Below are 27907 nucleotides of genomic sequence, written 5' to 3' on the forward strand. Positions count from 1 at the left end.
AATAATATCTATGTAATTATAATTATAAATAATATTTATTAAAAACAAGTTAACAATTGTCACAAAAAATGTATTTTAAGATATTACCTATTACCTCTTAAGAGGAAGTTAACCTCCAAAACAGAATAATTATTTACGTTGCCGTAATAATTAACAACCTTAGTTTAAAAATAGTAATTTCTAGCAAATTATATAGAATTCACAATTTTCGAACATTTTCTGCAGGAATTATTTACGTTCCGTAGAGGTTAAAAAATTGTGATACACTAGTGTTTAACAGGCAATACATTTAAGGCTTTCATTGATTATTGATATACTTGTTGAAACTTTGTACTTCATTTATCTGCATTCTTTCAAAGATAAAATAACACATTGGTTGCACAATTTTTGTAAAAATGCAAGTTTGACAGATATGTATTTATAGCGTAAATTGCGATTAATTTACAATATCGATACGCAATCGATAATCCAAAATGACTCCTCAGCTTTGAAATTTTTAAATATAAGGCGGGAAGTTCTGTTCGAAATATTATCTACACAAACAGTTAATACCTTTTTTCATATTCTATCATTATTGTTTACTAACAAGAAAGAATTGAATTTATGTCTTCCATGTCCTTGTTTAAATTATACTTAAAAAGTCTTTAGCGATTGGTTAAAATAATGATTATATTGATGACTTGAAAATAATAAATTACATTGGGGACATACATAGTTATTATAGATTACATTTCGAAAGTGGAAGTTAAAATTTGAATTCATTTGAATAAGCGCCGAATGTTCACTCTGCCCTCTGTAGTGCCGATATAAGTGCACGTAGCCGTCATTGGTGGGGTCAGGAAGAATAAACACATTTAACAAAGAACATCTTACGATAGTTAGTACCACATTCGCAGTCATGAACATCAACTTTGAGGGAAAGCGTATTCTTGTAACCGGAGCCGGGCGAGGTATGTTACGTACTTGATATAACAGATATAATTTGGTAAATACTCAATCTCTTGGTCTGTTTAATTTTAAATCGTATACTGGAACAATATTAAAAAATTTTAAGTTCCTCCTTGAATTTAGTTCTGACCCATTTTTAATGGAAAATCACTTATTGACAGAGAATTTGAATCGAACCAATCAGGGAAAGCCATAAATTTTTTATTTGATATTTGTGTATGATGACAATGCTTATCTCGGAATAGAAAAGCTTCCATTGTTAATAACTCATGGTAAATGTAAACAGAAATTTTCATTAAATTTCTAGAAATATCATAATTGCAATCGTATTGTATATTTCTAAGATTCACACTACAAAGTTCAGTATAAAGATCGAATTATATTTACTTATTTCCCAATGTCTTTCTTGCAAACGTCATTATTATGTAATTAAAAGATAGAACAAGTAGAAATATTGGAATGGTCGAAATTGATAAAACAGGAACATTTCAATTACATCATAACGACTCCCTAAACGTTCATTCACAATTACGTGCGACATAACTACACGCGTGATTGCTACTTCACGTGAGAAAATACAAACACATAGAGAAAATTATTCGTTTAACAGGTTATATTACATCGTAGGCATCGGCAAGGAGTTGGCTCTTCGTCTATCCGACTATGGAGGTCAAGTAATAGCGCTATCGAAGACAAAACAAAACCTGGAGCAGTTATGCGCAAAAGATCCTCGTATTCAGATCGTCTGCGTCGATCTTAACGACTGGAACGCAACCAGGAAGGCGGTCGAAAATGTGTTACCTATTGATCTTTTGGTGAACAATGCCGGTGTTGCACGTCTTAATCCTTTTTTTGATGCGACGGAGGAAGACTTTGACGTGACTTTCGCTATAAACGTAAAGTCGATACTAAATGTCTCTCAAGTGGTCGCGAAAGATTTGATCGAAAGGAAAGTTGGCGGCAGCATCGTTAATGTTTCTTCGCAAGCTAGCCAGGCAGCTTTACTGGATCATAGCGTCTATTGCTCTTCCAAAGGAGCAGTAGACATGTTATCTAAGTAAGAGGCAGAGTTAACTTTTATTTATTTCAAGATTTGTAGTTATATATATATTTATGATATCCCTTTATAAAAGAAATAGAAAGGAAACTAATCATTGTTATATTCTGCATTTGGTTAGCTGTAAATTAGCAGGCAGGAATTTCTAAAAAGATATGTATTTAAAAACTTGGATTATGATTATCATCCGAGTCGCACTCTATGTATCCATCCATAATCTGTTTTACCTACCTTGCTTTGACAACTTCCAATTTATTAAGAAACGTTTGAAATCATTTCTGGCAGCAAATAGGAATTTAATCCATTCATTGGTATTTCTTACAGAACAATGGCTCTCGAACTTGGTCCGCACAATATAAGAGTAAACACCGTAAATCCTACAGTGATCATGACAGAAATGGGAAAACTAGGCTGGAGCGATCCAAAGAAAGCACAAACTATGATAAGCAAAATACCACTAGGTCGATTTGGTGGTGAGTTATAGTTTCATTGTGGAAATTAAATTTCCGCTATATTTATATAACGAACGAAATATAATTTTCACTATATTTTATTATTCTATTGTTATATTTGCAGAGGTATCCGAAGTAATCGATGCGATAGTATACCTGTTGAGCGACCGTAGCTCAATGATCAACGGAGTCGCCTTGCCAGTGGATGGTGGATTTTTAGCGATGTAAATTGCAAATGCGTATCTCGAATCTCCTTTATAATAAACTACTAATACTACTATTATAATTTTCAATTTTAAAGACAATATTATTACGACATAGACAATATGTCAAATAAAAAACTTTTATTAAATAAGAAATATTCTGATTCGAGATTAAATTCTCACTGAAAAGGATTAGTTTGAGAAGTGTTGTATGCTTCGAGCGTCATCGTTGTTTCATCGAGAAAGAATAGAAATAAAGAGGATAATAAAAGGAGGTGTGGATATTCGAAGATAGATTCGGGATAAAATAAAAGAGAGAAAATCGAACATAGTTACTCGTTTATCTCGTTTAATTTAAAAAACGCTTCGTTTCTTCCTTTTTTATTATTTAACTAGAATTCGGCGAGCAGACGGCAGGGAACGCCGTGAAACGACGAGCGCTCATCATGAAAGAAAACTCGTTTATTTGCCGAAAATATTTGAAACGAGATACGGTATCGTTTCATCGGAGTTCCCCCGCCGCTACCATCTCCGGTCTAAAACAAACTTTTCGTTTTTTTCGGCTCTCTCTAATCGGTAATTATTTGAATCCCTACAGTGAACATAAAGTGGTGGAGAAAAACGCGAAATCAGACTGCCTGCACGGAAGGAGACGTTCGAAACTGATTAAACACGTTGCATTTTGACTTGACCACGCCTCCTTTCGTAATCAACGTTACGAGCGAAGCATTTCCGCTTAAATTAACCCTTTATGCCAGTAATTCTTAGTTGTTTCAAAACCATTCGATGAAACGGAAAAAAGTGGTGTAAATAAAAAGCAGAGTATGAAAGAAGGAAAAAGTGAAAATGACAAATAAAACGGACGATCGCTTAATTTCTCTTTCTTGCGCTTTCCTTAACCGTTATACCTCTTCTCGGTATTATATAAAAAATTAATTACAGACCACTTCCGTAAACTTCAAAAAATACAAGATTACACGTTGTAGATTAAGAACCACTATTCTACTATTTGACAAAGTACAAGTATTAAAATCGGTTAACACGTAGAAACATTCCATTTCCACGATAAACCTGCGTTCATGTTACTCGGGAATCTCCACAATGTTCGGCGGTTATACTAAATAGCTGCCTATTTTGATTATTATTCTTATCGTTTGAAAAATCACGTGTCCTTATCGTTGACGCACCGTTCGCACGATCGTATTACCATCATACATAAAGGATTAACTTCAAGTCAACATGCGTCCGAATACCAAAAGAAAAAAAGAAAGAAGCAAAAGATGAAAAATGAAAAAAAAAAGAGACGAAACTGTACGGAGCAACGGAAAAAGCTCGAACATCTCACGCATTCGTCGCATTGTCGTCGACACGTAGTACACGGATTGACGAACAAACAAACGGACAACGACGGTCATCATTTTTTTTTTCTTGTTTTTTCCTTTTTTTTTTACAATTGCACTTCAGTTTAGGAGTTAACGGACTCACATCAAGAATGTCGAGTAATGCAAGCATAATTTCCTTAATTCCCGATCGACCCATCAAAGCGTCTAGTCTCTGTTCGTTCCAACGAAAGCAGGAAGTAACCGATAGTACCAAGAAAATCGACGCTCTCCCGAGTATAATGATAGTAATTTTTAGGGAAAAGAACGAAGACTAAAACGCTCTAGTGGGTCAAGGTTCTAGCCGCGAGCAATAGATTAAATATCCGCAAATTTATACGTTTTTCTTTTCCTTTCTCGTCGCACTTATACAATAATAATATCGCGCCGATAAATTATTCCTGCTTTTCTTCTGCATTATATTCAAACGGCAGATTCGATCGATCAATCGATACTCAAAGCGCAGGTCTAAATCTTCTCTGATTTCCATTTTCCTTTTTTTCCCCTTTCTTCCGACCTGTACGCTCTTGCCATCCTCGAAGATTGTACACGCACAATATACAAACACACGACGAGAAACTAAGAAAGAAACGTGTGGCGAAAGCGTCGGTGTTATATTCGGCTTTTTTTCTACAGTGAGAACTCGATTCCAAGGAGAAAATGGAGAAGATCCTTAGAAACGTAATTGAATGAGACACTTTGACTCTCGTTTACGCTCGCCGTTCCGGCTAAGCGTTTTTCCCCTCAAACTCTCGCCAACGGATTAAACTCGACGACTAAATCCGTGTGGATAGCCTAGACGTTTAGTCGATCAGTTAGCCGCTCGAGCTTTTCATCAACCTACAAAGAAAGAAAACGTGAATGCAAGCAAAGGCCGAGTCTCAAAGATGGCAAGAGTCTTTGTTGTTGTTGTTGTTGTATGCGATGAAGAAAAACGAAAAGACTCGTACTAACTAGAATGCAACGAAAGCCACGAATATCGTGTTTCCCTCCGCGGTTCCTCTCGGCACACGCAAAAGTCACGCATATACACGCAAACGAATCATCCGTAAAACTATTTCTTTCTCTCAACTTTTCTCAAGCACACGTTCCTTCTATTCTACCGATCCGTAATCCTGCTCTTACGCCTCTTTTTCTTTTGCAGAAACAAGAGTTGCAACACGCAAGTAAACACAATAATAAGATGGTGAAACAGAATAAGAAGAAGAAGGAAAGCAAGGCTAAAGCAGCTCAACTCTTGACGGCTAGAAACGCTTCACTTTGTTTCTCCTTGCACATATAGTACACAAAGGCAGTTTTATAATACTCTTTGTCGGTGTTGCTTTGTTTCTTCGGACATTTCACCTAATTGTTTTCTCCCACTCTTTCTTTCTCATATCGTCCACGCATACTTGTTGCACGCATTATGTAGTACAGTTCGAATAAGTTTCTCGCAATCCATACACGAAGAGAACTTCACCGATCATTCGCAAACATATACTATACACGCATACATACATCGTTCACGTTTTATAGTTATTTTCCCTTGAATAGATCATGATAATTGTATATATGTACATATACAAACCATTCGCAAATCCATACAATTTCGATTAGTATACTTAAAATACGATTGATCGCGAATTATACCTCAATGCCGTGATCGTCGTGACGCCTCGTCGATGAAGGTCTTCGTAGACGCTTCCCTACTCGTGCCGCAGACCAGTCTACACACGTTCTTTAGTTTGCTCTTGCTTTTCTTTTCCTTTCTTCCCTTTCCTTTCTTTTTCTTTCCGCGGTTCTTCTCCATTTTAAGGAGTCTCGTGTGAATCCAATAGACTCCTTACGCTCGAGAAGAAGAAGAAGAAGAAGAAGTAGAAGAGGAAGGAAAAGAAGGAGAAGAAGGCAAAGAAGAAGAAAAAGAAGAAACTCCGCTAGGCCGAGCGAAATCAAGCGCGCACGATCTTTTCTCTTTATCATTTCCTTTCTATTCTACGTTTTTTCTTTCTCATTTCACTTCGATTCAAAGCATCAACGAATTTGTTAGCCAGCACATCGCTTTTAATCGATTCAGTTTGCACCAACGACTTATCTTCGGATTCTTTTCATTTCAAGTAAATTAAAATTAAAAATCGTGCTGGGACTTTCTGTTCAATTCGGATACACAGAAAACTGAAAAAACAACGTTTCTTTTCAACGTTTAAACTGCATTTCGTGCAGCGTAAAGGTAATTTCATTGTACAATAAAGAGAGGGGGGAGGGGGGAAGGAAATACCGGGCGCTGGCGCTTCTCCTCTCGTTTCTGTTTCTTCTTTTCTGTTTATTTCTTCGCAAAGACTTCGCGTTAATATCGCGACCACGCAATGGTCAAGGAGGAAACGACGAATCGTGACAAGATTAATTCCGTGCGTATCGTTTAGTCATGAGATAGAACTCAAGAATTTCCGCTCGCGCTGGCAGTGTTTGTTCCTTCTGCATTAAAATTCCGAAACGATCCTCGATTCGATGGCCATCATCGGAAATCATCTAAGCCTAACGACCACAAAATTACCTTTAATCTCGACGCTTTACCTCAATCTTTTCTCGCACGTGAATTTTAACCCTTGATGATTCGACAATTTACAATCTATTTTTAATCATATTTTGAATTCGAGGTCATCGGGTACCTAATACCAACTAACGCAACATGGATACGATCGAATTAAAAACATTTTCTGAGAAACAGAAAGATTATGCGTGTTGATTAAAAAGAAGAAAAAAGAAAGAAAAAAGATTAAGGAAGGCGACGATTGAAGACATCGAAGCGTCAATATCGAACAACAATCGTAAAGATAACGATACAACAAATACACGATGACGACACAACAAATACCACCACTTCATAAAATTAACAATGCTTTAGAACAGTGTCGCCATATAATATTTCCCGTTAGTGATTATTAATCAGGTTCGTAATAATATCGATGGAAACGTAATTCGATTAAAGCCTATTCAAGCTTCAACGCCTTCTATCGCTTCCATCGCGCAAAATAACAATGGTTGATCCTCTGCGCGCGTGTAAAGCAATAACTACGATTAAACATCTAGATGATTGTGTAACGGTCGAAAATTTTACAAATCAAATAAAGATAAATTCCGATATAGAAGGAAAATAGTAACAAGTTTATACTCATCATACGAGTCGTAATCATAAAACGTAACGAAATGTAAAACACAATCATAGTATCATTTAGAGTTGCATAAAACTACACCCCTCCCCTTTTGCCCCGCTAATAGATAAACGATAGCCGATAGTAGCCGAACAAACTTGGCCGAAATGTTTAACAAACAAACAAAAATATTCTCGTTCTTCTTCTTATAGTACAATTTAACCAGGCGGAACACGAGCGCGAAGGATGCGCGAGATCGAAAGGAACGAAAGGAAACGGTAAAGAAGAGATCGCGATACGCAGAGAACCGTGCGATGGATTCGTCGTTTCCATTTTGAATCATCGAATGAAGATGCCTTTGCAATTTCATTTCGTTCCCGTCTCGAGAGGATCGTTGCAGAATAAATCGTCCTTTTTATACAAGTTACAACATAGTAAATTTTGTGTGTGTGTGTGTGTGTGTGTGTGTGTGTGTGTGTGTGTGTGTGTGTGTGTAAAAGTGTAATTAGCGATAGCAGCAGCGGTAGTAATGGTAGTACTAGTTGGTAGTAGTTTAATTAGTTAATAGTTAATTAGTAATAGTAATAATAATAGCAGTAGTAGTACCCTATGAAAAAAATACATAGAAAAACACGTGTCGGTATAATATATATTTATATATAACCTTCTTTTTATATCACGTTTTTTTGTTTTTCATCTTTTTTGTAATGTAATGCGCCCACGATACTTTATACAAGACAAGGTCGGTCAAGGGAGGAGGAGGGAGGCAACAGGAAGTGACAGAGGCTGATGGAAGGGTAAAAATGGTGAAGTGAGGTTGAAAAGTGGAAGGATAAAAGGGGAGACACGGGCGATTTCACGGAAGGAGTTTCGCTTCGATCTTTACTTCCGTTGACTAAATCGGCTTGCCAACAAAAACGAATAAACGGCAGCTAGATCTTTGATTTGATTCAAATTTCGTTAACAATCAAAGTATGCTTCTATAATTTTCATCTAGAGTTTAATATTTTCTTACACGCTATACAATTAGTCAAGTTTTTATTGAGAATTGGTGGAATAGATTCACCCTGGACTACCATTCTTCAGATTTGAGGCCCTCGCGATGCTATCAATTATTTCTCTTCGGTTTGTTAAATTTAAATTAACCTTTGTCGTGTTCGCATCTGACGAATATACAATTATATTACAAAATCGAAGTTATAACGAACGAACATAATGATATGTATATGATATAATGAAATCTAACGTAATAAAAAAGAAACGAGTCTATATTATGATGATCGAATTTCAAGCGGATAATCAACGTTGTAGTTTCAAGGAAGTTTCTACATTTCAAATTCGAAATTAGCGTCATAAATAAAAGCTATCCAATACATACATAAAGATGATAGTACCTATTGCTTACTTAATATGCATTCTACATGTACGTATTAATACATGTATGCGTGTACAAAATTTGAATCAAATCGATTAATCAGCCGTCATACACCTCACCGTAAATAAGACGGTCTCGACGACTTTCGATTTTTTTATATCCCAAACAAAAAATGCATTTCTCGCGCGAGAACAATCGGTTATTAAGGATTCTGCATTCTCGCGTTTTTCTCTCGGACACTTTCTCGCGCTTGTCCCTTATCCTCTCTCCCTCTTACTCTAATTCACTAAAGTCGCACGTTCAACGAAATTTCATCAATCAAGGCAATTATTCGCGCTAAAGAGAAACTCGATTTCCGGTGAATTTCTCAAGGTACCATTTATGGTTATCGAACCTAGCTGTTCCTCGCCGCGTGTTTCCAACCTCTGACCGTTTTAATTTTCATAAAAAGAATCGATCTTTCAAGGTCATTTGCAATTATAAAACGGAGCACAGACGTTGTCACGTTGCGAGAAGAACGATTCAAGAACCATCGTATCCACGAGAAATATACTCATATGCCAACGATCGTTTCTCTCAACGGAAGTTCGAGATTGATCCTTTTTCCTCTCCTCTGTCCGAGTCTCTCCAATTCGAGCACACGCATACACGTAGGTCGAAATGCAACCATCGCACACCATTGCGAACACAAAAAAAAACGCATACAGAACACACGACTTGCACAACTAAGTTTGATATCGTTTCGTTATCAACTAAATCTTCGATCCATCTTTCGCCATTCTTGACGACTCTCTACTATCAGGCGAATCTTTCTCTCTTTCTTGGTTAATCGTTGGTGTACAAACGATATCAAACTCGTAAAACACATTCGTCTCTCGCAACCAGAAAATCGGCAGAATTGTACAAAAAGGAAAAGAGCGAGAGGCTGGACAGGGAGAGAAGAGGTACTCGTCAACGAAAAGCTTAATCGTGTATCTTCGATCGCTCGTTTCTACGGTCGTCTTTTCTGTCCGAACCGATGGATTCGACAATTACGCGTAGGAAAAAGAAAAAAAAAAATACAAGAAAAGGATCGAAGTTCGTACACGAATCGACACGAATTGTACAGTACGCTCGATCGATATATATTGGCGCGTCTTAATCGTTCCTCGATCACCCCCTTAACTGAAACAACCGACTTATTGGATTTACCTTACAGCCACGCTCTAGTCATCCGCTCTTTTCTCTGTATTTCGGCAAACAGTCACGCTATATACAGGTTCTGTGTCACCGGTACAGATCGCGCCTAGCGCAACGGGTCTTGACTTCGAGTTGGTTTCCTCAAGTTCGGCTCAAAGGAAATTGGATTGTGCGACCGGTGTGACTTGACTTTCGCGGGTCTGTCCGGTTGATTGCGCGAGTGCGTGACTTTCGCCGCCCGAGAACCGTCGTCCAGCCGTCGATGCCGATTTTGTCTATGTACAAATCGTGTTTTAATGTTAATGGGATAGGGGAATAATCTACACGTTTATACAATAATGCTCGACCGCCGGTTCTCGCCGTTAGATTGCGGATATTAATGTAATTTACTTACAATTGTAATTATGCAAAGAAATGTACAGAGTGTACTTAACGTGTAAAAATATAGAAAACATTCAGCATAAAATATCTGTATAACGAGCTTGTGATATATAAAGAGCAAAACAGATCTCTATCTACGTTCCATCCTCTTGGCTGCGTACGTAAGAACGTAAATGTACATAAACATCCGCATTCTACTCGTAATCCTCTTTGATCGATCGTCGAAATTATCACTGCAAATCTGAAAGCTGAAAACTCGAGCCCAATATCGAGGGAATGTTGTTAGGCAAAAAAGATAATGCGGAGATTCTCTCTTTTTGACGGCTTTTTAACACGGACGCGCGCATGTTTTCCTATTGGACTTTGAAAAATCGCATTCTAAGGATAGTCGATTACGAAGAATTTCACATTCGCCGGACAATTGCAGCTAAGACGAAGATTACAAGTATCATCATCGAAGTCGCGTACTGTACACTCGCGATCTATCCTAAGAATCACGGACCGCGCTCCCACGAAGCGTCCTTATTCGATACAACGCAGAGCTACTTCATCGTCCCTCTATTTCTAAAAACCAGCAATCCTTCGTGGAAGGATCATTTCGGTATAACGAGTAGTTTCGAGTTCGTTCGCTAAACACAATGTAATCGTCGCTGTATAAACACATGTCCACGTACATTTAGAAGCAGTCTAGCAGCTCGATCTGACTCGTTACAATTATTACGTCACACGATTTCATTTCTCGTTGGATGGCGCCTCGCCCGCTTTGGCAAAGTTGCGTTCCACGTCTGGACACTTGCATCTTCCTTCGTTTGCACGAGAGAACGTTCGATTTCTTCCATCGTTGCGATCCTAGCAGACGCACGATGCACCGTGGATCGTCGATCGCGAAACTCCTGCGACTCGTCCTCGAGAAACTCTTTCTCGCCAGTGAACACGTTCGCGTAGATCGTCAACGATCATCGATGAACCGTACTGATTCACGACGAGGATTCGCACACGTTTCATAGATCGTCTACGAATACCATTTTTGAATATACAAAGAGTAGATATCTTCGACCGGTGTCTTCCTTTGATTTTCGAAAAACTCTATCCGTCGTGTCTGCCGTATCGGAAGGTCGAAACTCGTGATTACCGATGACACTGTTATCCACGATGACGATGATACTGTCGACTAGATCACTGAGAAAGAGGACGATAACGACGAGGACGAGGACGAAGACGAAGACGAAGATGAAGATGAAGAGAAGTCAGCTATTGCCGTTGTTGTTGATTCACTTGTGTTGAACGCTTGCCAGCCTGCCCAACAGGATGGGTGGGGCCATTGCATTGGCGCTTCCAAAATAAAAGACACACAAAACACGGACATTAGCGCGCTACCGTTCTCGAAGCGTTAAAAAACGACCGAAAAACTTTGCCCTCTCTTTCTCTGCCTCTCCTTCTCTCTAGTTTGTCAGCCCGTTTTCATCTCTTTTTCCATCGCTTTGTCGCGTTCGTTCTTTGCACCGTTTAAGGAAATTTTGATTACTCCACGAGCATCGCTTCGTGTTGCTTTTCTATCGTTCTTTTATCGTCCTTTCCTGTCTCAGCGTCAGCGTGCTTTCTTTATACATACATACATCCGCTCCGTTTAATTGTCGCGCGATTACAACTCGCTTTCGCGAGTTTCATTTTTCTTTCTTTTTTTTTTTTCTTTCTTTCTTTTCCGTATTTCGTACGAGAAATCGTCGTTAGATTCGTTTTGTTGGTTATCGATTTAATAGGAAGCCGCGAGTCTCTTTCGACGATCGAACGGAAATACGTATCCTGTCTTCGAGAGATACTCGTGCACAATCTGGACGACGAAAGGAGCGTACAAGTCGATCGTTTAGAAACAAACGATCGTGAGATCGAGTGTACCAGATCGACCTAAACGTTTCTACGTGGCTGCTTTTCTCTCTTTTTTCTTTTTTTTTTTTTTTTTTTTTTTTGCTAGAGAGCTTTCTTTTCGAGAAAAAACATGAAAGAAACACGCATTACATGTGTGTATGTGTGAAATGCAGCGACGTGGCAGGATCAAAGGCTTGAAAGCAAGAGACTCGAGAAGCGAGACTTTCGTTTTGACTCGCGACAGGGCTACGAGAGGTCAGAGAGAAGGATCGCAAGGCGAACACGCTGTTTTGTTATCTTTTTTTTTTTCTTTCTCTTTTCGGTTTCATTTTTAAATGTTCTTAATCCACGATTTCAGTTTTTTCGCCGGTGTCCGCTACCGTGGCACAGGAGATTACTTTCGCCCTCTCTTTGCCTACTTTTGCGATTTAGAATTAGTGTCTTAGCTTTCGGTTACCTGAAAAAAATTCAACGAAAGAACATAAAGCGGAATCCTAGTAAATCGCGATGCCAAATTTCGTATTTGGTCTGTCTGTTTTCTTTTCTTTTTCTTTCTTTTAAGATTTATTTCTTTCTACCACATTAAATTATCAAGTATCGTTTTTGTCTCGCGACAAAATATTTAGAGAGAGAGAGAGAGAGAGAGAGAGAGAGAGAGAGAGAAGAAAGAGAGAGAGAGAGAGAGAGAGATTGAAAGAAAAGAGAAAATGAAAGAAACGAATAAGAAAAAAAAGAAATAAACGTGCGTGCGTGCATGCGCAATCCTCGAACGCCCAGCCAGTGCGTCGGTCTGCCCAATGCGAGGAATTTTGTGATCGTCGAACATGTTTCTCAGCTCTCGCGAAGATATGTTTACAGCGTTAGAAATATGCTGTTATTAAACTGTTTATGGAAACAGTTCTAATCTCTATCAACCTCTATTAGTCTTTATTAATCTCTATCAATTTTCCACGATTTACCTTGAACTTTGTGTATTTACCTTCTTCCTATAAAGTCTCGTACAATTCTGATGAAACATTAATCGCTTTCCAAAGTGTACAACGTTAATATTAATTAGGTGTATCATTGCTCACGATGTTATTCAAGCGTTCGTAATAAAACCAAACAAAGAATCAGTAATAGAATACGTAACTGGAATCATTTAGTCAACTGTAAACACTGACTCTCATAAAACAGTTTTAAGATTTAACGTTTAAACAAGTCCGATCAACGAACTTTATACTTGTAATCTTCAGACGGTATATACGTAACTATTTTCTTTTAACGATACACGAAAGACAATGACATAATCTTCTATCTATCGTTATCATGCAGCTATCTATTGAGCAGAGTACGAAAAGCATGAACGAAAGTTGGACGCGTTTGTTGGTTGAATAGTTTCGACAAGATTACACACAGAGATTCGAATATCTTATCACCGTCGCGAAAGAATAACGATCATCGGTCGAGTTGCAATTTTTCTGACACTACGATATTCTCAGAATGCTATTGTTCGGAACATATTCTGCTCTCAAAGTTATCGGTCACAGACCTAACGAATGAAATTTTCGCCTCTAACTTGCGAAAGCCGCGAATACGAAGTGAAATCAGTTTTGGTTACACGCTCCCATACAATACAACTTGGCTTACCATATCGCTTAATTTACTCTATTAGTTATACTATTTGCGATTCTTTCAAATGGCTAAAGGTCGATAGAGAGCAATCTAGTAAAATGAAAAAATATTTTTTTACTTATTTCTAACGCAGACTATATCTTCCTCGATACGCTTCTAGAGTTTAAACTATGTTTATAATAGATAGCGTTACGCTCAGAAGAGCATTCCGCGTCGAACGATAAAGTGGAGTAAGCAGTTGCCAAGCAGAATTTCATAATCGTTCAGTCGGCGCAGCGATTCGGCTTCCCTCACTTTTCCGTTACGCTTCTATTCGCGACACATGCCGCTGAATAACTTGGAAACTGAGCGCAAAAGTAGACACTTTCGCAATACGCGATTCGTGTTTTCCATCACCTTTTTCTAGTCGACATTAGGCATCCCGATCGGCGTGAACGATGCACACGATTCGTGAATGTATTAAGGTGTTAGAGAACAAAATTGTATCATACAAAAATTTCTATTACGATACAAGAATTCGTAGAAGAAATTGCTCGACTATCGGTGACATCGTTCACGTTGCATCCGAAATTCACGCTATCGGTATATGGTAGAAGAAAGTGAAGGCGAAATTATAAAATGTACAGCGATTCGCGAGCGTAGAGGACAGAAGTTATCGCGTGGCTGTACACAGCGTTCGTTTCCGCCTTTTTAGTATGCAAAGTAATGTACACGGGCGTACTTTGAAATGTCACGCAAAGAAAAACCATCCCAGTGCATCCGATGTAGCAGGCAAGTAGATTTCAACGTTGCATTTGGAAAGAATCTTTTTCCTTCGAGGAAAAAAAAAAAAAAAAAAGAAGAAAGAAAGAAACGATAAAAAAGGAAATCTTGTAATTTTTAATCGAAGAAGTAACATCGCAGCTGCAAATTTACAAGATGATTCTTTCCAAATAACGAAAAGTGCACTCCCTCTCCTCTCTCAACATCTCTCCAGATCTCCATCAATCGAGGAAGAACCATGCCACGGTATCAAGACACCAATCTACCAAAAAAGTGACCTGCCAAATTAGAGCTCAATGCAACTAACACTGACATCCATCGTCGAGATCTAGTTCGCAAGCAAAATAATCTCTTTATTGCGAATAATCACAGTCCGATGAAAAAAACGAGTTGCGCAACTTTTCTCCGAGTTTATATCGATTACGAAATATACTCGGCGCAATCCGTTCTGTTTTATCTTTTTTTCTTTTTTTTTTTTTATCGTTCTTTACAAAACTCTTCCATGGCAAGAAACCGATTTTTATTCTATCCGTAATTTTGTTATATTTTCATCGTACATCCAGAATCGGACGATATAAACGAAAACGTAAACGAAAGAAGGTAACGTGACGACGTGCGCACGAGCTAGATGATACGAGAGACAAGTGGAGACACTCTAGACGCGATGAGAATTACGTACAACTTCTGGAAATCGTCGCACCCGTTCAAACAACGATTTACGAATGGTGAATCAAAGTGACGAACCGTGACGTGATAGAAGAAACTTGTAGCTTCTATTAAGAGATCTTGTGAAACTTCACTTGCGATGCGATGTTTGCCCGTACTTTGTGCAACGTTCCATGCAATCTCTAATGGCAGCACCAAGTGTAACAAGCTCGATTAATCTTTACAAGTGTACCGAAACCAAATAATATAGAACGCATACAATTATTATTATTATTATACGCGATCGTTTTTGCACGGTGCGATCATTGCGACGGACAAATCTGAACGTTTAATCGTTCACACTTGACCGATGTTTCGCATTAAACCTTTCGAGAGCAATAGGAGACCGTACATCGTAAGATAACTTTTAGGAAGATTACTGGATTGTCGTAATTTCTCTAACATCACCGAGACCAATCGAGAAGTTATCGTTTTTAATTTTGCTAACAATTATTTTACCAATTAAAGACTCTGTCCCTGGTAGCGCATTTTGTCCCCGAACTCCTCGATTAGAAATGGAATTCAGAAATGGAGAGAAACATCTGTCTCGAAAGGATTAAGCTACTCTATCGTTCGTTTGCAGAGAGAATAAAGGATGTTTGATAAAATTGCAAACGAAGGATATTAAAATTCGACGAGTTTGAAACGGTAGGATATATCGAATTAAGTGCAAATGGTTAAACGTTCGCTGTGGTATTGACTCGAAAACGGGATGTTAATCGTATAGAGAAGCTCCGCGGACGAAACACCAAAACGTTAAGATCGAGTTCGCACACGATCGGTACAATTACGACACGACCGGTTACGAGATAAACTACGAGAGTTAAAGACCACTCCCTAAATACTAGTAGAGCGAGTTATACTTAGGTGCTTTATCCGCGGCGACGTTTTTGACGTGATATAGCAACTCACTTGGTCTTCGGTTGCATCTCTCCTGCAGCCGCGTCCCTACGGTGCAACCTCATGCTGACTCTTCGTTCCTGGCCACCTGCGCCCGACGCTGTAATACATCAGCAAAAAGCAAACAATGCATCAATATTGGTATTTTTTCCATTTTTCCAGTTCTATCGTGCGTCCTTTGCTAAATAAACTTATCGCATACTTATAAACATCCTTTTCTCGTTCTACTTCTACATGTATATAACGATTAAATTTACGTAAATTGTATCCAAGTCCAATGTCTAGGCCATCAGGCTGAAATAAATAAATACATTTAACGTACATGTAACGCGTTAATTAAATTCCTTATCTTGTGTCGAATAGGACAATTCATCGATAGAATATTTCATATTTCGGTGTAATACGATATATTTAAAGAGTCGAGTAAACTGATTCCTGGTACATGCAGTCCCTGGACATTTCATTCTCGAATGGCTTCATTTCTTTCTATTTTTACTTTCTTCTGTTCGCCAGTTTTAAATACAAAAGGAGCCGCCACGGATAAAAGTATATACCGTTACATTCTCACAAAGACGAATTTTTAGTCGATTTTTATTACCGCAAATCAATGTAATTCTATAGCAGAATTCCAAGGAAAAAGAACATCGAACTTTGATTTTGACGATTTTAAATCTTCGTATACGTTATGGTCGTGCAATGTGAAACCAAAGAAGCAACGAAATAGAAACAACACTGGCGTTGCAAAACTAAACGTGTCTTAAATGACTATAATACGCATATTATACCTACCATAAGCGAATGTTGCGTCACATACGAGAGACAAGTTTTGAGACGATATATCGCTCTTTCGAGGATCCTGACGACTACCGAGCATAGTTCAAGGGAACACTAAGATCTATTCAAACTACTCAATTAGCCTATGCAGTAAAAACACGGTGAATTATTTATAGGAAGTTGAATCTGCAAGTTCGGGATAAAAAGCTTGGATATATTTATATCGCGACGCTTCCTTGAACTCTATCGATCACTTCACCAGGTATCGAATTCAGATTGGAAACAATAATAACATGCTCCTTTCTTGGCTAGTTGACGCAGACTAAAGAAAAATCGATCCCCGGGGTATTCAGACATGGTATTGTATAGCCTTTGTCGTGTTTCTTCGGCGAAACATAATTGCAGGAATAACGATCACCGTGAAGATCGAAATTTTCGTAGAAAACCGCCTACTCTATTGTTGATGAAAGTTTATATTCTCGTAGAAAAAACGCGATGAATTTTCGGATTTTTCTTACAAGATCGATCGTAGAAAGGATTGACCACATGATACAGGGACGACGAACGATATTTCACGCTTGGCAATTGAAATGGAAAAAGTTGTATATTGAAAAAATACGTAATAACGTGAAGACAGATGATGCGATTAGGGTTGAAAAAATAAAAAAAAAAAAATGAAAAAAAAAGAATGGACATTATCCGCGATCGTGATCGAGTTGAAGTGATATTTCTCTCGAGGAACACAGCAAGTTGGTTTTTCCATTCAAGCCAAGTGAGAAGAAAATTTTGACGAGGATTATCGACAATGTCGTGTGGTGAAATAAATAAAGAGACCAGTCCTTGAATGGAAAAACATTTATTTACTACTTTCTCTCCATCATTATCATCATCATCATCACCATCGTCACTATCAATTAAAAAACAGAATGATTACAAACAGATGCGCAATTACCGGAGGCTCCTTGGATGAGAAAGAAATACACAGAAGGAAGATAGATGATAGAAGAAAAATAAGTTGAGTGAAAAAGAAAAATATATGCATAATCAAGGAAAAAACTTAACGACGATGCTCAGGATCCAGCGGTTAGGAAGAAGTCACCGAATCATCGGAGTTTCAGAGGACCTGTCGAACGAAAGAAGCCCTCGAGACTGCGATTCGCGCAGCTAGAGGAAGTAGAAAACTATGCTTTAGCGTCTCTATCTAAGCTTTGGTAACCTTTCTGGGATCTCGAGGGGCTTCTTTTCGTTGGTTCGAGATTGGTCACTGCGAGCAAACGAGTAACGATTCGCTGTGAACAGAGGATATATGAAAGGTTTAGATGCGATGGTGAATACTAACTATGCTCTTCAAAAGAAAAAAAAAAAAAAAAAAAAAAAAGAACAAAGACAAATTTTTTGCCAATTAATCCTCTCGTGTCAAACGATTCTTGCTTCTTCCGTCACGCCGGATTCCCAAAAACAACACGTAATACGTCCGCAGCTACGAAAAGATGAGAATTTGTAATTGTTCAACTTATGAAACCACTAAAGAATCAGAGAAAGAATCTCTCGTCTCCCTTTTTTCCTTTTTAAAAGGAGGGCAACTATTGAATGCGTCAAGAACAGAAGGTGCTGTGGACGATTACAATGTTCGGCGTAAGTATCACGACGAAACAATCGGAAAACTGCCAATACAAACGAACGTGACAATATCTGGTAAAGCTATCTTGTTAATTATGATGCGAGTTCGGTGCGAGCAAAATTTTCAGCCTCACAGTTCACATTCAATACCTTCACTTTTTATTTCGAATACGTAATTTATATATACGTAGTTCTATGCGTTCCTTTTTTCTTCTCTTTTTTATTGGCTTGAACAAAATTTCTCTAGCTTCTCACGCTAGTAATCGATATTACGATAATTCAAACCGCTAATTTAAGTATTAACACGAACTCTGAGGCTCTGATAATAGTCGGCTCGATGATAAACGATTATTGTGCGTTTCGAGCTTTTCTAACTATAGCGACATTAATGCGTAATGAGTAATGATTTAAGAAAAAGAAAAAAAGATACGACGTCTTACAAAACTAACTCTCGACGATATAAAAGTTACGTAGAAATTACTTGTTTACGAGTATCTGCTCGAATTTCTTTTTTGGACAGAAGCATTTGGATGCGGCGCAAGCTCCATTTATCGTGCAAACTTTCGGTGCCTTCGAGCCGAGCTACGAGTCGAAATGCAACGTTCGATAAGCGTACTTTTCGTTTCTCACGAATTCCAATTCGAAAGACGAAGCGTCCAAGTCCGCATAAATGAAAACATTTCGCACACGATAGCATAAAACATCACGCGTATTCAATACGTGAACGTATCAATAGGAGGCGATAGTAAATGTCACGTCATCTGAGTAGATACCGTTGGAACGTTTTAGCCGCAAGTTTGCTCGCTATATAAAGATACGTACACCGCGACACGCGAGTAGTATTTGGTAATATTGCGTAACACGATTATATGAAAATATATAAACATGCTGAATGCGTGTCTCGTTAGCTAACAGAGTTATCCTCCTCTTTTCGCGAACTATGATTACACATCGCTCGATCGACCATGTATGTATGCGGTACGCTGTTATGCCATTCGATGGATTATTTGTTTTAGCTCTCTGTACATCCGATGAGGATCGTTCGTCGCTTACATTTAGTCAGTCGTTAGTTCAGAGGCGTTTTTTTCTCTTTTTTTATAAAGGCATTTATCAGTCAGAATATGTAGGACGGGTCCGCGTATTATTCTTGCCACTCGACGTTTCATAATTCTGAGAATAGAATTCTTTTATAGCGAATCAGCAAAAGGATTCGTTGGTAACGGTGGGATGTTTCGTGGCTGGCGGACGAAGAAAATAGATATATCAAAAAATATCGAGTTTCTTAAGAAGATTCAAAAATGGCAGTGATATAATAAAAATATATTATCTTAAAAAGAGTTGTAGAGATCGAAAAATTCACCAGTAAATAGTAGAGAATAACGAATCTAACAAGTACACCTTTTGCGTCCCTGAAAGGTATCCTAATTTGTAAAAAAATATTTGTCGAGTACAATATTGAAAGCTCATATAATTTAGTAATAGTATACCTTGAAACAGGTTCTACGACACAACCTGACGAGTATAAATATATGAATCGCAATGTCGATGTTTTCAGGTCATGAGAAAAGATGCAGTTGATCCTAATCATAAACAATAGAAGTGGTATTGGTGCAATAGTAGATTCAGTAATATTTACCCATTGTGATATTTCGTATCATAATTCTCACTTGTTCTAAGTGAAACTAGAAACGTAGAGATTCAATCTTACCGGCCCTGACACGGCCAGGAAAGTGTATAGAAAATTCTTGGCATAACAACATACGAAAAACACCAGTATGAATATTAATATCAATAATAAAGATTGCTTCGTGCGTGATGTAGATTTTCCATAAATATAGAGTGCGTTCAGAACACAAACTTAGATGCATACACAGAGAAATATATCAAAAAGAATTCCCTTTAATATACCAAGTGTACCGTGCAGTATACCACAGCCCACAGTTTCGTTCGTACGGGTAGCATGACTCAAAGCATCTAAATTCGCTACAGTGACTACCCAATCCACGATATGCTCTTTCTTTTCAGACCCAATAAATTCTTGCAATTTTCGTGAAATATCGTTTTCGGTGACCAACGGGGGTTTCTCTGTGTCTTTGTCTTCCGGTGGCTTGTTATTGGTGTTTTCATCGGGCAATTCGTTTTGCCCATTTATTACACGAATCGTACCTTCATCCTCTGATAAAACTGTAATCTCTTTCTCATCTTTCTGATCGTTCGAAATCAGCTCGACTTTGTTCGTATTGTCTTGCTTAGGCGAAATATCGAGATTCAATTTAGTTTGTAGCCGGCCAAGCAGCAAATTTGAAGTACCCTCGAGAATCTCGTTCTTATATTGTTGGCACAAAAAATGCTCGCACTTTTCTTGACCACTCAGTGGTCGTTCGTATTTATTTCGTCGTTTGATTCTGCGCTGCATGAGTAAAAAATGCCAGCTTCTTCGAACACGTTGAAAGAAATTCGGCCGCTTTCGTGCTTTGTTGGCGGACGAATCCATGGACTTTTTTGACTTCTGGGAAGAATCGAGACTTCTTTGTTTCCCGTGAAAAAATGCTTTCGAACGTTCCTCGAACAACAGATCCAAACTTTTCGAATCTTTCGCCAAGAAATCTATACTCCTTTCCAACGACTCTAAGCTTCTGTGCGTTTTTTCTTTGTTACTAAAAGAAAAATTTCGTCTCTTTTTGGCGGATGCTTCTTGCAACAGTTCGCTGCTGCTTATCTTGAATATCTCGCCTTCCTTCTCCAGAAATTCTACGTTTCCGGAATCTCGACGAGTATCGTGAGCCGAGACATGATGTCGGCCACCAAGTGTGGAGCCCTTTTGTTTCTTATCATCGTGATCAGCGCCGCCTTTGTCTTTATCTACGCCACCGAAACAGTTCAACGAGCCCCCGGATGCTGCTACGTCACCCCCGTGGTCAATCTTTTTCTCGTCGAGCGTAAGACGATCGAACATCATCGCTTCGAAATTTATGTCTTTCTCGGCTTTATATGATTGAAAAAAATAAGTCTGTTTGTCTGGTTGACGAAATGATACGCTCGGACTACTATCGGGTAATCTGTTCGCTATATAGTCACGGGACGTGCTGCAATTTAAATCGGCACGATTGGGGGTTGGTTCGCGGATTCCTAAATTAAGGCCCGCAATGTCCAGGGATGCTTCCGGCGCTGTTCTAACCGGCGACGATTTAAACGTACTGAACTGACACGGGTTCGCGCGTGGTGTTTCGTTGCCAGTGAGTTGCGGATGTTCGACTACGAGCCGCATTTTTTGCTGAGTTATAACCGGCTTAGGACATAATTTTGGGTAAAACTGTGGTTTACCTTGAAGATCGCTCTCCTGATTGTCCTGATCACGAAGAGCGTCTATCGCCTCGCGTTTTTGCCGCATACTTCTCAAATTCGTGGTTGTTCCACCCACAGTCGGGCCCACCGTTCCCACTGATATGTTTGCCAAACACTGCCGTGTATAGGGCCTATAAAGAAAAATATCATCTCAATAATAAACAATTTACACGTTCTACCAATTCATTCTAGGGTCCTTTATTTAAATAACTAGCAATTCTTAACATCAGAAAATTGCTTCAGAATGTAATATAAAAGAAAGTACGGGGAAAATACAGAAAAAATACGATATATTAGAGAGAGAGAAAAAAGTGTCGAATCTATTTGATTATACGTGTTGTTAAACACGACTGTTTCCCGATTCATTGACCTACCCGCTAAAAATAGAACGCACTGGGTAATGAAATGACCATGCTATTTATACGCATGGAAAGACGGCGTGGTAGACAGATGCGATTGCTAGCATTTTCACGTCTAATTTCATATGCAAATGGTTTGCGGTTCGCGGATATACAGCCCGTTCTGTCATGTCCGAAATACCAACCTAGATCGATGTTCCTGATCGTTATTGGTCCCAGAAGGCAGCGCCACGTTCGTGTGTTGTGACTGCATAGGTGTTTGTTGCGTCGAAGATAATGTTTGTTGCCTCACGTTACCAAATTTCAGCATATTCCAATCGAAGACGTAATCGTATGTGAAGCCCTGACCGTGGAACAGCGTCCGGAAGAGTTGTCGAAGATACGAGTAGTCAGGCCTTTCTTCAAATCGTAGTCCTCGACAATACCTTAGGTATGACGCAAACTCTACTACAATAACAAAAAGCGATAACATCCATTCTGTTATCATGTTTTCATAAATATGATGCAGAAAATAATAGTTTATGGGAAAAGAAAATTTACCAGGATAACCCTTGCATAATTCTTCGACAGGCGTAGACATTTTCTTTTCAGAAATACGTTCATACTTTTGTCTTTTAGTCGCCGCTTTCAAACCTTGCCAGGGCAAGCTACCCCTATTGAAGTACATAAGAACATACCCTAAGGATTCAAGGTCGTCTCTTCGTGATTGTTCAATTCCCAGATGTGTATTAATACTCGCATATCTATTAATACGTAAAAGAATTTCTTCGTATTAATTAAGGAACGTTACAACGTTAAAACAAATTAAGCTATGTATTAAATAAACAAACCTGGCTGTTCCTGTTAAATTCTTGTTTTCTCGATAGGGTATGTGTTTGTGAGTACGGCCATCGCGGTATTTTTTAGCCAATCCAAAATCTATAATATACACGAGATTTCCCTTCTTTCCCAAGCCCATCAAAAAATTATCCGGTTTGATGTCCCGGTGGATAAAATTGCGACTATGAATGTAATCCGTTCTACATATCTGTTGGAATTAGAATACAGAGAAAAATTGTGCAGTTTAACGCATTGTTGTCAACGTTTTGATTACATGTAAAAAGAAACATGTACATTCGGAAGGATATCGTAAAAATTAAGTAAAGAATCAATACGCAATAAAGAACAGAAAGGAAGGAAGTTATATTGCATTCAGTTACGCTTTATGGCCATAGTCGCTACCTCTGATAATAATTATTGCACGTGAATATAATTAATATATAATACAGAACAAACATGCGATTAACCAGGCCATGGAAGTGTTTTACTAAAAATCCCCAATTAATGAGCAATAATGGTTCAACACAAAGAAAAAACTGTAGGGGTACATTTGCTTTTCTCTAAATCTGCTCTATCCTTAGATATCCAATACAATTCTTTCTTAAAAGCATTTTACTTCCAACGAAAACTTTATATGCTAGCCTTAGTGCCTCTTTAAATAACGTTTTTGTTGAGATCAGAAAAAGCTTTGTTATCATCCGACACAATTGTTGACTGATAAGAACGTAATTTATATTGTAATTTATTTCAGTAACAGAAAACAGAATGACAAATACTTGCATATAATCACAACGTGAACTTTGAACATTACTAACATATGTCTTGTAATTACAATGATATTACAGAAACAGATATAAAAGTCCTTGTTTGAACAAAGAAAGATAAAACTACATATGTAATTATTTATTTCTCATCGAGTCATGAAACAAATACACATATTTAAGATGTGTAATAGAAAATTATAGGAATAATTGCATATTTGAATAGAAATAATTTAAAACACAATATAACCTTCTATGAGAAACAAATAGCATAGAAATTACTTGAAAAAGATCACATGAGTATAATTAAACTTAACATATAAATTCTGTACAGACCAAAGCAATAAAAGGGATACATGTTTCTTAAGAAAAATTATGAAATATTTTAGTTTCAACAAAAAGCTACTATTTACCAATTGATCGGCGAGAAGCAAGACCGTTTTCAAAGAAAAACTTCTTGAACAAAAATTAAAGAGATCCTCCAGTGATGGACCAAGTAGCTCCATTACCATTACATTGTAGTCACCTTCTGAGCCACACCATTTTATAGTTGGTATACCAACTGAAATGTTATAACAAATATGTTTTGACAATGATATAAGTATACTTTAAGTTGTATTAAAGTTTACAAAAGTAGAAAATTCGTTTGGTTATGAATACAAATTTTATTCTTGCATCAAACATGATTGCATGTTAATATTTAATTTTTTTTAAGGAATTAATGTTTAAAGAGTACCGAAAAATATTGCACAAATTAAGAAAAAAAAGATAGAATTGAAGTATTTATATGATTAATTTACAAAACAAGATATATATATTTTTTATTAATAGAAACATCGAATGTTATTAATTGTTGAAAAAACAAACAGAAATTGACATTTACGTATGAAAATCAACTTGGACAACAGGTTTTAAACTACGCGATGAAAGCATGATATATAAAGATTACGTTACAAAAATTATAAATTTTATTTTACATTAACGGCTCTCTTTATTTAGAAAACGAAATATTTTCATGCACTCGAGGGCTTATTCATGCGCATTGCGTGGTACTTTTCAGGACATCTATAATGCATGCTTGTTTTAACCAAACACATATCGCAATAATCGCGACTAATATTTTCTACCTTTGTGGAACATATTTTCTATCAGAATCCACAAAACAATGTTTATTTTTACTATCGTTAATATGACTATATCTAATATATAAATTCTTTCCGCCATTCTAGGAATAATTCTGCGTTCGCCGTAAAAATCACCACGAACACAAAACGAAACAATGGCTTCTTATAATTTGGCTTCCTTAAAATATTTTATATAATCGATAAGAATTAATTGTACACCATTCTTTCTAACCCCAAAACTAAGAATTTGTCTATTTGTTGAAATATGGCGATTAGGCAGAAGTACGACATGAAAGGATCAATATTAAGTATTTATATGAATTACTGTTAATAATAGATAAGATTCGTCCAACGAAAACATCAAAGTCTCCTCAAAACAAAAAACCTCACACAAACGTCACACCAAAAGCAGGCATCAAAGCGTTTACACTTTTGTGCAAAAATTTTAAAATATTGACGGTTTTAGAATATTGTTATTTACCGATAGCTGTTAGCAAAGGATTAATAAACGCATTAACGACATTTTATTTATATACATCTCATCATCAAATAGAATAACATAAACAGCTCGTGTATACAAATATCGTATATCGGAGTAATTCAGTTTATGAAATTCAAACATAAATATGTAAACGTTGGAACGGTAAAGTTTCTTATTGTCACAAAGAACAGAGAATAAAAGCGAGAAAGAAAGGAGTAACACAAGAGGAAAAGAGAGGGGAGAGGAAGAGAGAGAAAAGAGAGAGAGAGAGAGAGAGAGAGAGAGAGAGAAAGAGAGTAGGTTCAGTGGCCAGACCAACCAGCTGTCCAACAAACACAAAATTCTGACAGTTCTCGGGTGACGGTGTAAGTTTCAGAATGTTCGATGACACATGAAACCAAGTCGGAGCATTTAATAACGAACAAAAATTTACTTACCACCACCTTGCATCATTCTGTAGAACTTGGATTCTATGTGTAACTGCGGATGCCGCGTTTTTATACATTCTAGCTTGATGGCGACTTCCTCGCCGGTGGAAATATTGGTACCTAAGAACGAGAAAAAGGCCAAAGGCCCGGTCACGCAGTGATAAGAAAAAAAGGGAGGAAAAAGGTGAAAGAAACGTGTATAGATGCACGGGGGAGTTGGCGCGTTGATGCGTGTCGTAGGGCAAATATGTAACTGTCGTGTGGGTAGACGGGTGAATAGTGGGGAGGTGGGGGAGATGTAAGTAAAAGGTAAATGTCGAAAGTAAAAGAATTACCTAGATAAATGTCGCCGAAGGAGCCGCTCCCGATTTTCCGTCCGAGCCGGTACTTATTTCCAACGCGTAGCTCCATCCTCTAGCCTCGCGGGGCTCACGAAGAAAAGTAGCACGGGGCAAAACGCGACTTTAGGCAGCCGACTCGAGGAGCGCTCTCCGTGGCTCCGTTGGTGCGCTTTAAACGAGACCTGGCTGCCGTGTTACAAACTGGACGGGGCCTCCATCTTTGCTCGCGTCACCGATCGCGAACCTACAGGCATTTCTTCTTTCTCTCCTCGAAGGAATACTGTTTCTTCTTGCTGCGATGGCGGTCGCGCTGATGATGGCGCTACTGTCGTCGTTGTCGTTGTCGTCGTGTTGTTGACGGCGCTGCGATTGCTAATGTTGCTGCTAGACCACAGAAATCACACTCACCATTCACCACTACCGAGTTGGTGACTCGTACGACCAAAAGACTTGTCTCCGAGAGAAGGTGGTGGCTGACCGCTCGTCCTTATAGTTTGCGAATTTACCGAATTTGAATATACACCGCGAATAACACTACCGGATCTTGCCAAGTATGTCGATCCGGATAGATCAGTGCGTACCCACCAATGGGAGCACGAACCGCGTAAGGGCATCTGCCCTTTCGCTGCGCGGATCTGCACTGGAGACCGAATGGCGCACAATTATGGCCGTCTAAGATTCACCAATCACGATCCACTTCTTCCAACACCTTTGTCGTGAACGAACCTTTTTATCCAACTTTCAATTATAAGATTCGACTGTCCACTCGGTACTATTTTATCATGGCACTCTATCACTTTCGCTCACTTTCTACAACGCGTTACTCAATAAGTTCTATTCTACTGTTGCACACTCGCTATCTCCCAACCGTGACTATACCACAACGACGAAACACGATGAAGACATACGGACGCAAGCGCGACCAGCATTTCGACACGCCTGAAAAACGTCAGCGCTATCTAGCGAACACTGGTTAAATCATGATCGATAGTATTTCCTGTCCACTCTCTACGATTAATCGATGTATTCTTTCACGATTTCAATACTATCAGGGTCTTTAAATTTTTATGTTTCAAGTTTCAATACCCCGATCTTGTTTCAAAAAAAGACACAACCTTTAGAGGGAAATTTGATGGGAAATTTGAAATTAACGATAGAAAACTACGATTAGATAAAAAAAAAAGACATATCGAAAAAGCTTATTTATAAGTAAACGAAATACATATATTTTCCTCAATTTTGCCAGAAGCAATTTTTTTTATATCTTTCGCTTCTGAAATGCCAGAAAACCTATAAAACTTATTTACCTATGGAATTTAAATATATGCTAAACTTACTTTTATTTATATGTTGAAGATGAAAGGACAACGGGACCCTCCGTTGAAATCACTCGGAAAAACCCGAATACTGTAGCAATTACGAAACAACCTAAACACAGTTATTCGAAACTTGAGACAATGAGCTTGGGCTCGAGGTGACGACCTAACGAAAACGTGGAATTGCATAGCCCGCCTTTAATGAATCAGCCGTACCGATACTTGACAATAAACGACCTAACGGCCCCGTAGTTAGGCACATACGGATGGTCGCCAGAGGGTGACGCATCATGCACAATTGGCAGGTGGCCTTTGTTCTATCAGCCCGTATACATGTCGCCCGTTATGGGATTTTCTCCGACTAATCCGATGACCTGGTGCCGTAAGGACACCTGATATAGTTTTGCTCAGCAGCGATGAGAGGTCTTTCCCTTGCTTGCAGTCTGATTAGCCAGAGACCTGGCGTGTGAGTAGTGAAGAGTGAATCCGTTATCCCGTGGACCGTGGATTCGTTATATCGACTCTAAGATCATTGTCATTATTGTTTGATTATTGAGGCCAGTTGTCTATCTTATATTTGTGGTAATAAA

At 38.3% G+C, this 27907-nt stretch overlaps 3 protein-coding genes across 13 annotated transcripts; 1 reads left to right on the forward strand and 2 right to left on the reverse strand.

Annotated features, from left to right (window-relative positions):
• The first annotated feature begins 790 nt into the window (after positions 1 to 790).
• Positions 791 to 3543, forward strand: LOC139997971 (L-xylulose reductase). The gene is made up of 4 exons (XM_072022128.1): positions 791 to 950; positions 1576 to 2005; positions 2330 to 2478; positions 2582 to 3543. Exons 1-4 carry the CDS (start codon positions 899 to 901, stop codon positions 2683 to 2685), a joined length of 735 nt encoding a protein of 244 aa, XP_071878229.1. The 5' UTR covers positions 791 to 898; the 3' UTR covers positions 2686 to 3543.
• On the reverse strand, positions 2993 to 26936 carry LOC139997956 (casein kinase I). 11 transcript variants are annotated; one of them, XR_011803154.1, is made up of 10 exons: positions 25996 to 26934; positions 25670 to 25780; positions 24041 to 24189; positions 22878 to 23074; positions 22588 to 22790; positions 22233 to 22494; positions 21668 to 21819; positions 15962 to 16049; positions 12948 to 14622; positions 12029 to 12425 (listed from the first exon to the last, which is right to left on the reverse strand). XR_011803154.1 is itself a non-coding variant. In XM_072022100.1 (9 exons), the coding sequence occupies exons 1-9, from the start codon at positions 26069 to 26071 to the stop codon at positions 9828 to 9830; spliced, it is 1407 nt and encodes a 468-aa protein (XP_071878201.1). In that variant the 5' UTR covers positions 26072 to 26935; the 3' UTR covers positions 2993 to 9827. The 11 variants fall into 11 exon arrangements, 9 of the variants coding, with proteins under 9 accessions (XP_071878201.1, XP_071878194.1, XP_071878198.1 ...); XR_011803155.1 differs by having other exon boundaries at positions 12948 to 14606; positions 25996 to 26933; XM_072022100.1 differs by lacking the exons at positions 12029 to 12425; positions 12948 to 14622 and adding an exon at positions 2993 to 9996 and having other exon boundaries at positions 25996 to 26935.
• Positions 19090 to 21661, reverse strand: LOC139997955 (uncharacterized). Its single transcript, XM_072022090.1, has one exon. It carries the CDS (start codon positions 21609 to 21611, stop codon positions 20202 to 20204), a length of 1410 nt encoding a protein of 469 aa, XP_071878191.1. The 5' UTR covers positions 21612 to 21661; the 3' UTR covers positions 19090 to 20201.
• Positions 26937 to 27907: the final 971 nt, after the last annotated feature.

The sequence above is a fragment of the Bombus fervidus genome, chromosome 2 (genome assembly GCF_041682495.2).
Source record: "Bombus fervidus isolate BK054 chromosome 2, iyBomFerv1, whole genome shotgun sequence".
NCBI lineage: Eukaryota > Metazoa > Arthropoda > Insecta > Hymenoptera > Apidae > Bombus > Bombus fervidus.

Bases quoted from the DNA above. Each gene is read 5' to 3' on its own strand.
- LOC139997971 (XM_072022128.1), top strand. From the start codon at position 899: ATGAACATCAACTTTGAGGGAAAGCGTATTCTTGTAACCGGAGCCGGG. The intron at 951-1,575 runs GTATGTTACGTA...ATTACATCGTAG, and splicing joins TGTAACCGGAGCCGGGCGAG to GCATCGGCAAGGAGTTGGCT. The intron at 2,479-2,581 runs GTGAGTTATAGT...TTATATTTGCAG, and splicing joins ACCACTAGGTCGATTTGGTG to AGGTATCCGAAGTAATCGAT.
- LOC139997955 (XM_072022090.1), bottom strand. From the start codon at position 21,611: ATGCGGCTCGTAGTCGAACATCCGCAACTCACTGGCAACGAAACACCA.
- LOC139997956 (XM_072022100.1), bottom strand. From the start codon at position 26,071: ATGGAGCTACGCGTTGGAAATAAGTACCGGCTCGGACGGAAAATCGGG. The intron at 25,781-25,995 runs GTAATTCTTTTA...TCTCGTTCTTAG, and splicing joins CTTCGGCGACATTTATCTAG to GTACCAATATTTCCACCGGC. The intron at 16,050-21,667 runs GTAAACCACAGT...GATGTATTACAG, and splicing joins TCAGGAGAGCGATCTTCAAG to CGTCGGGCGCAGGTGGCCAG.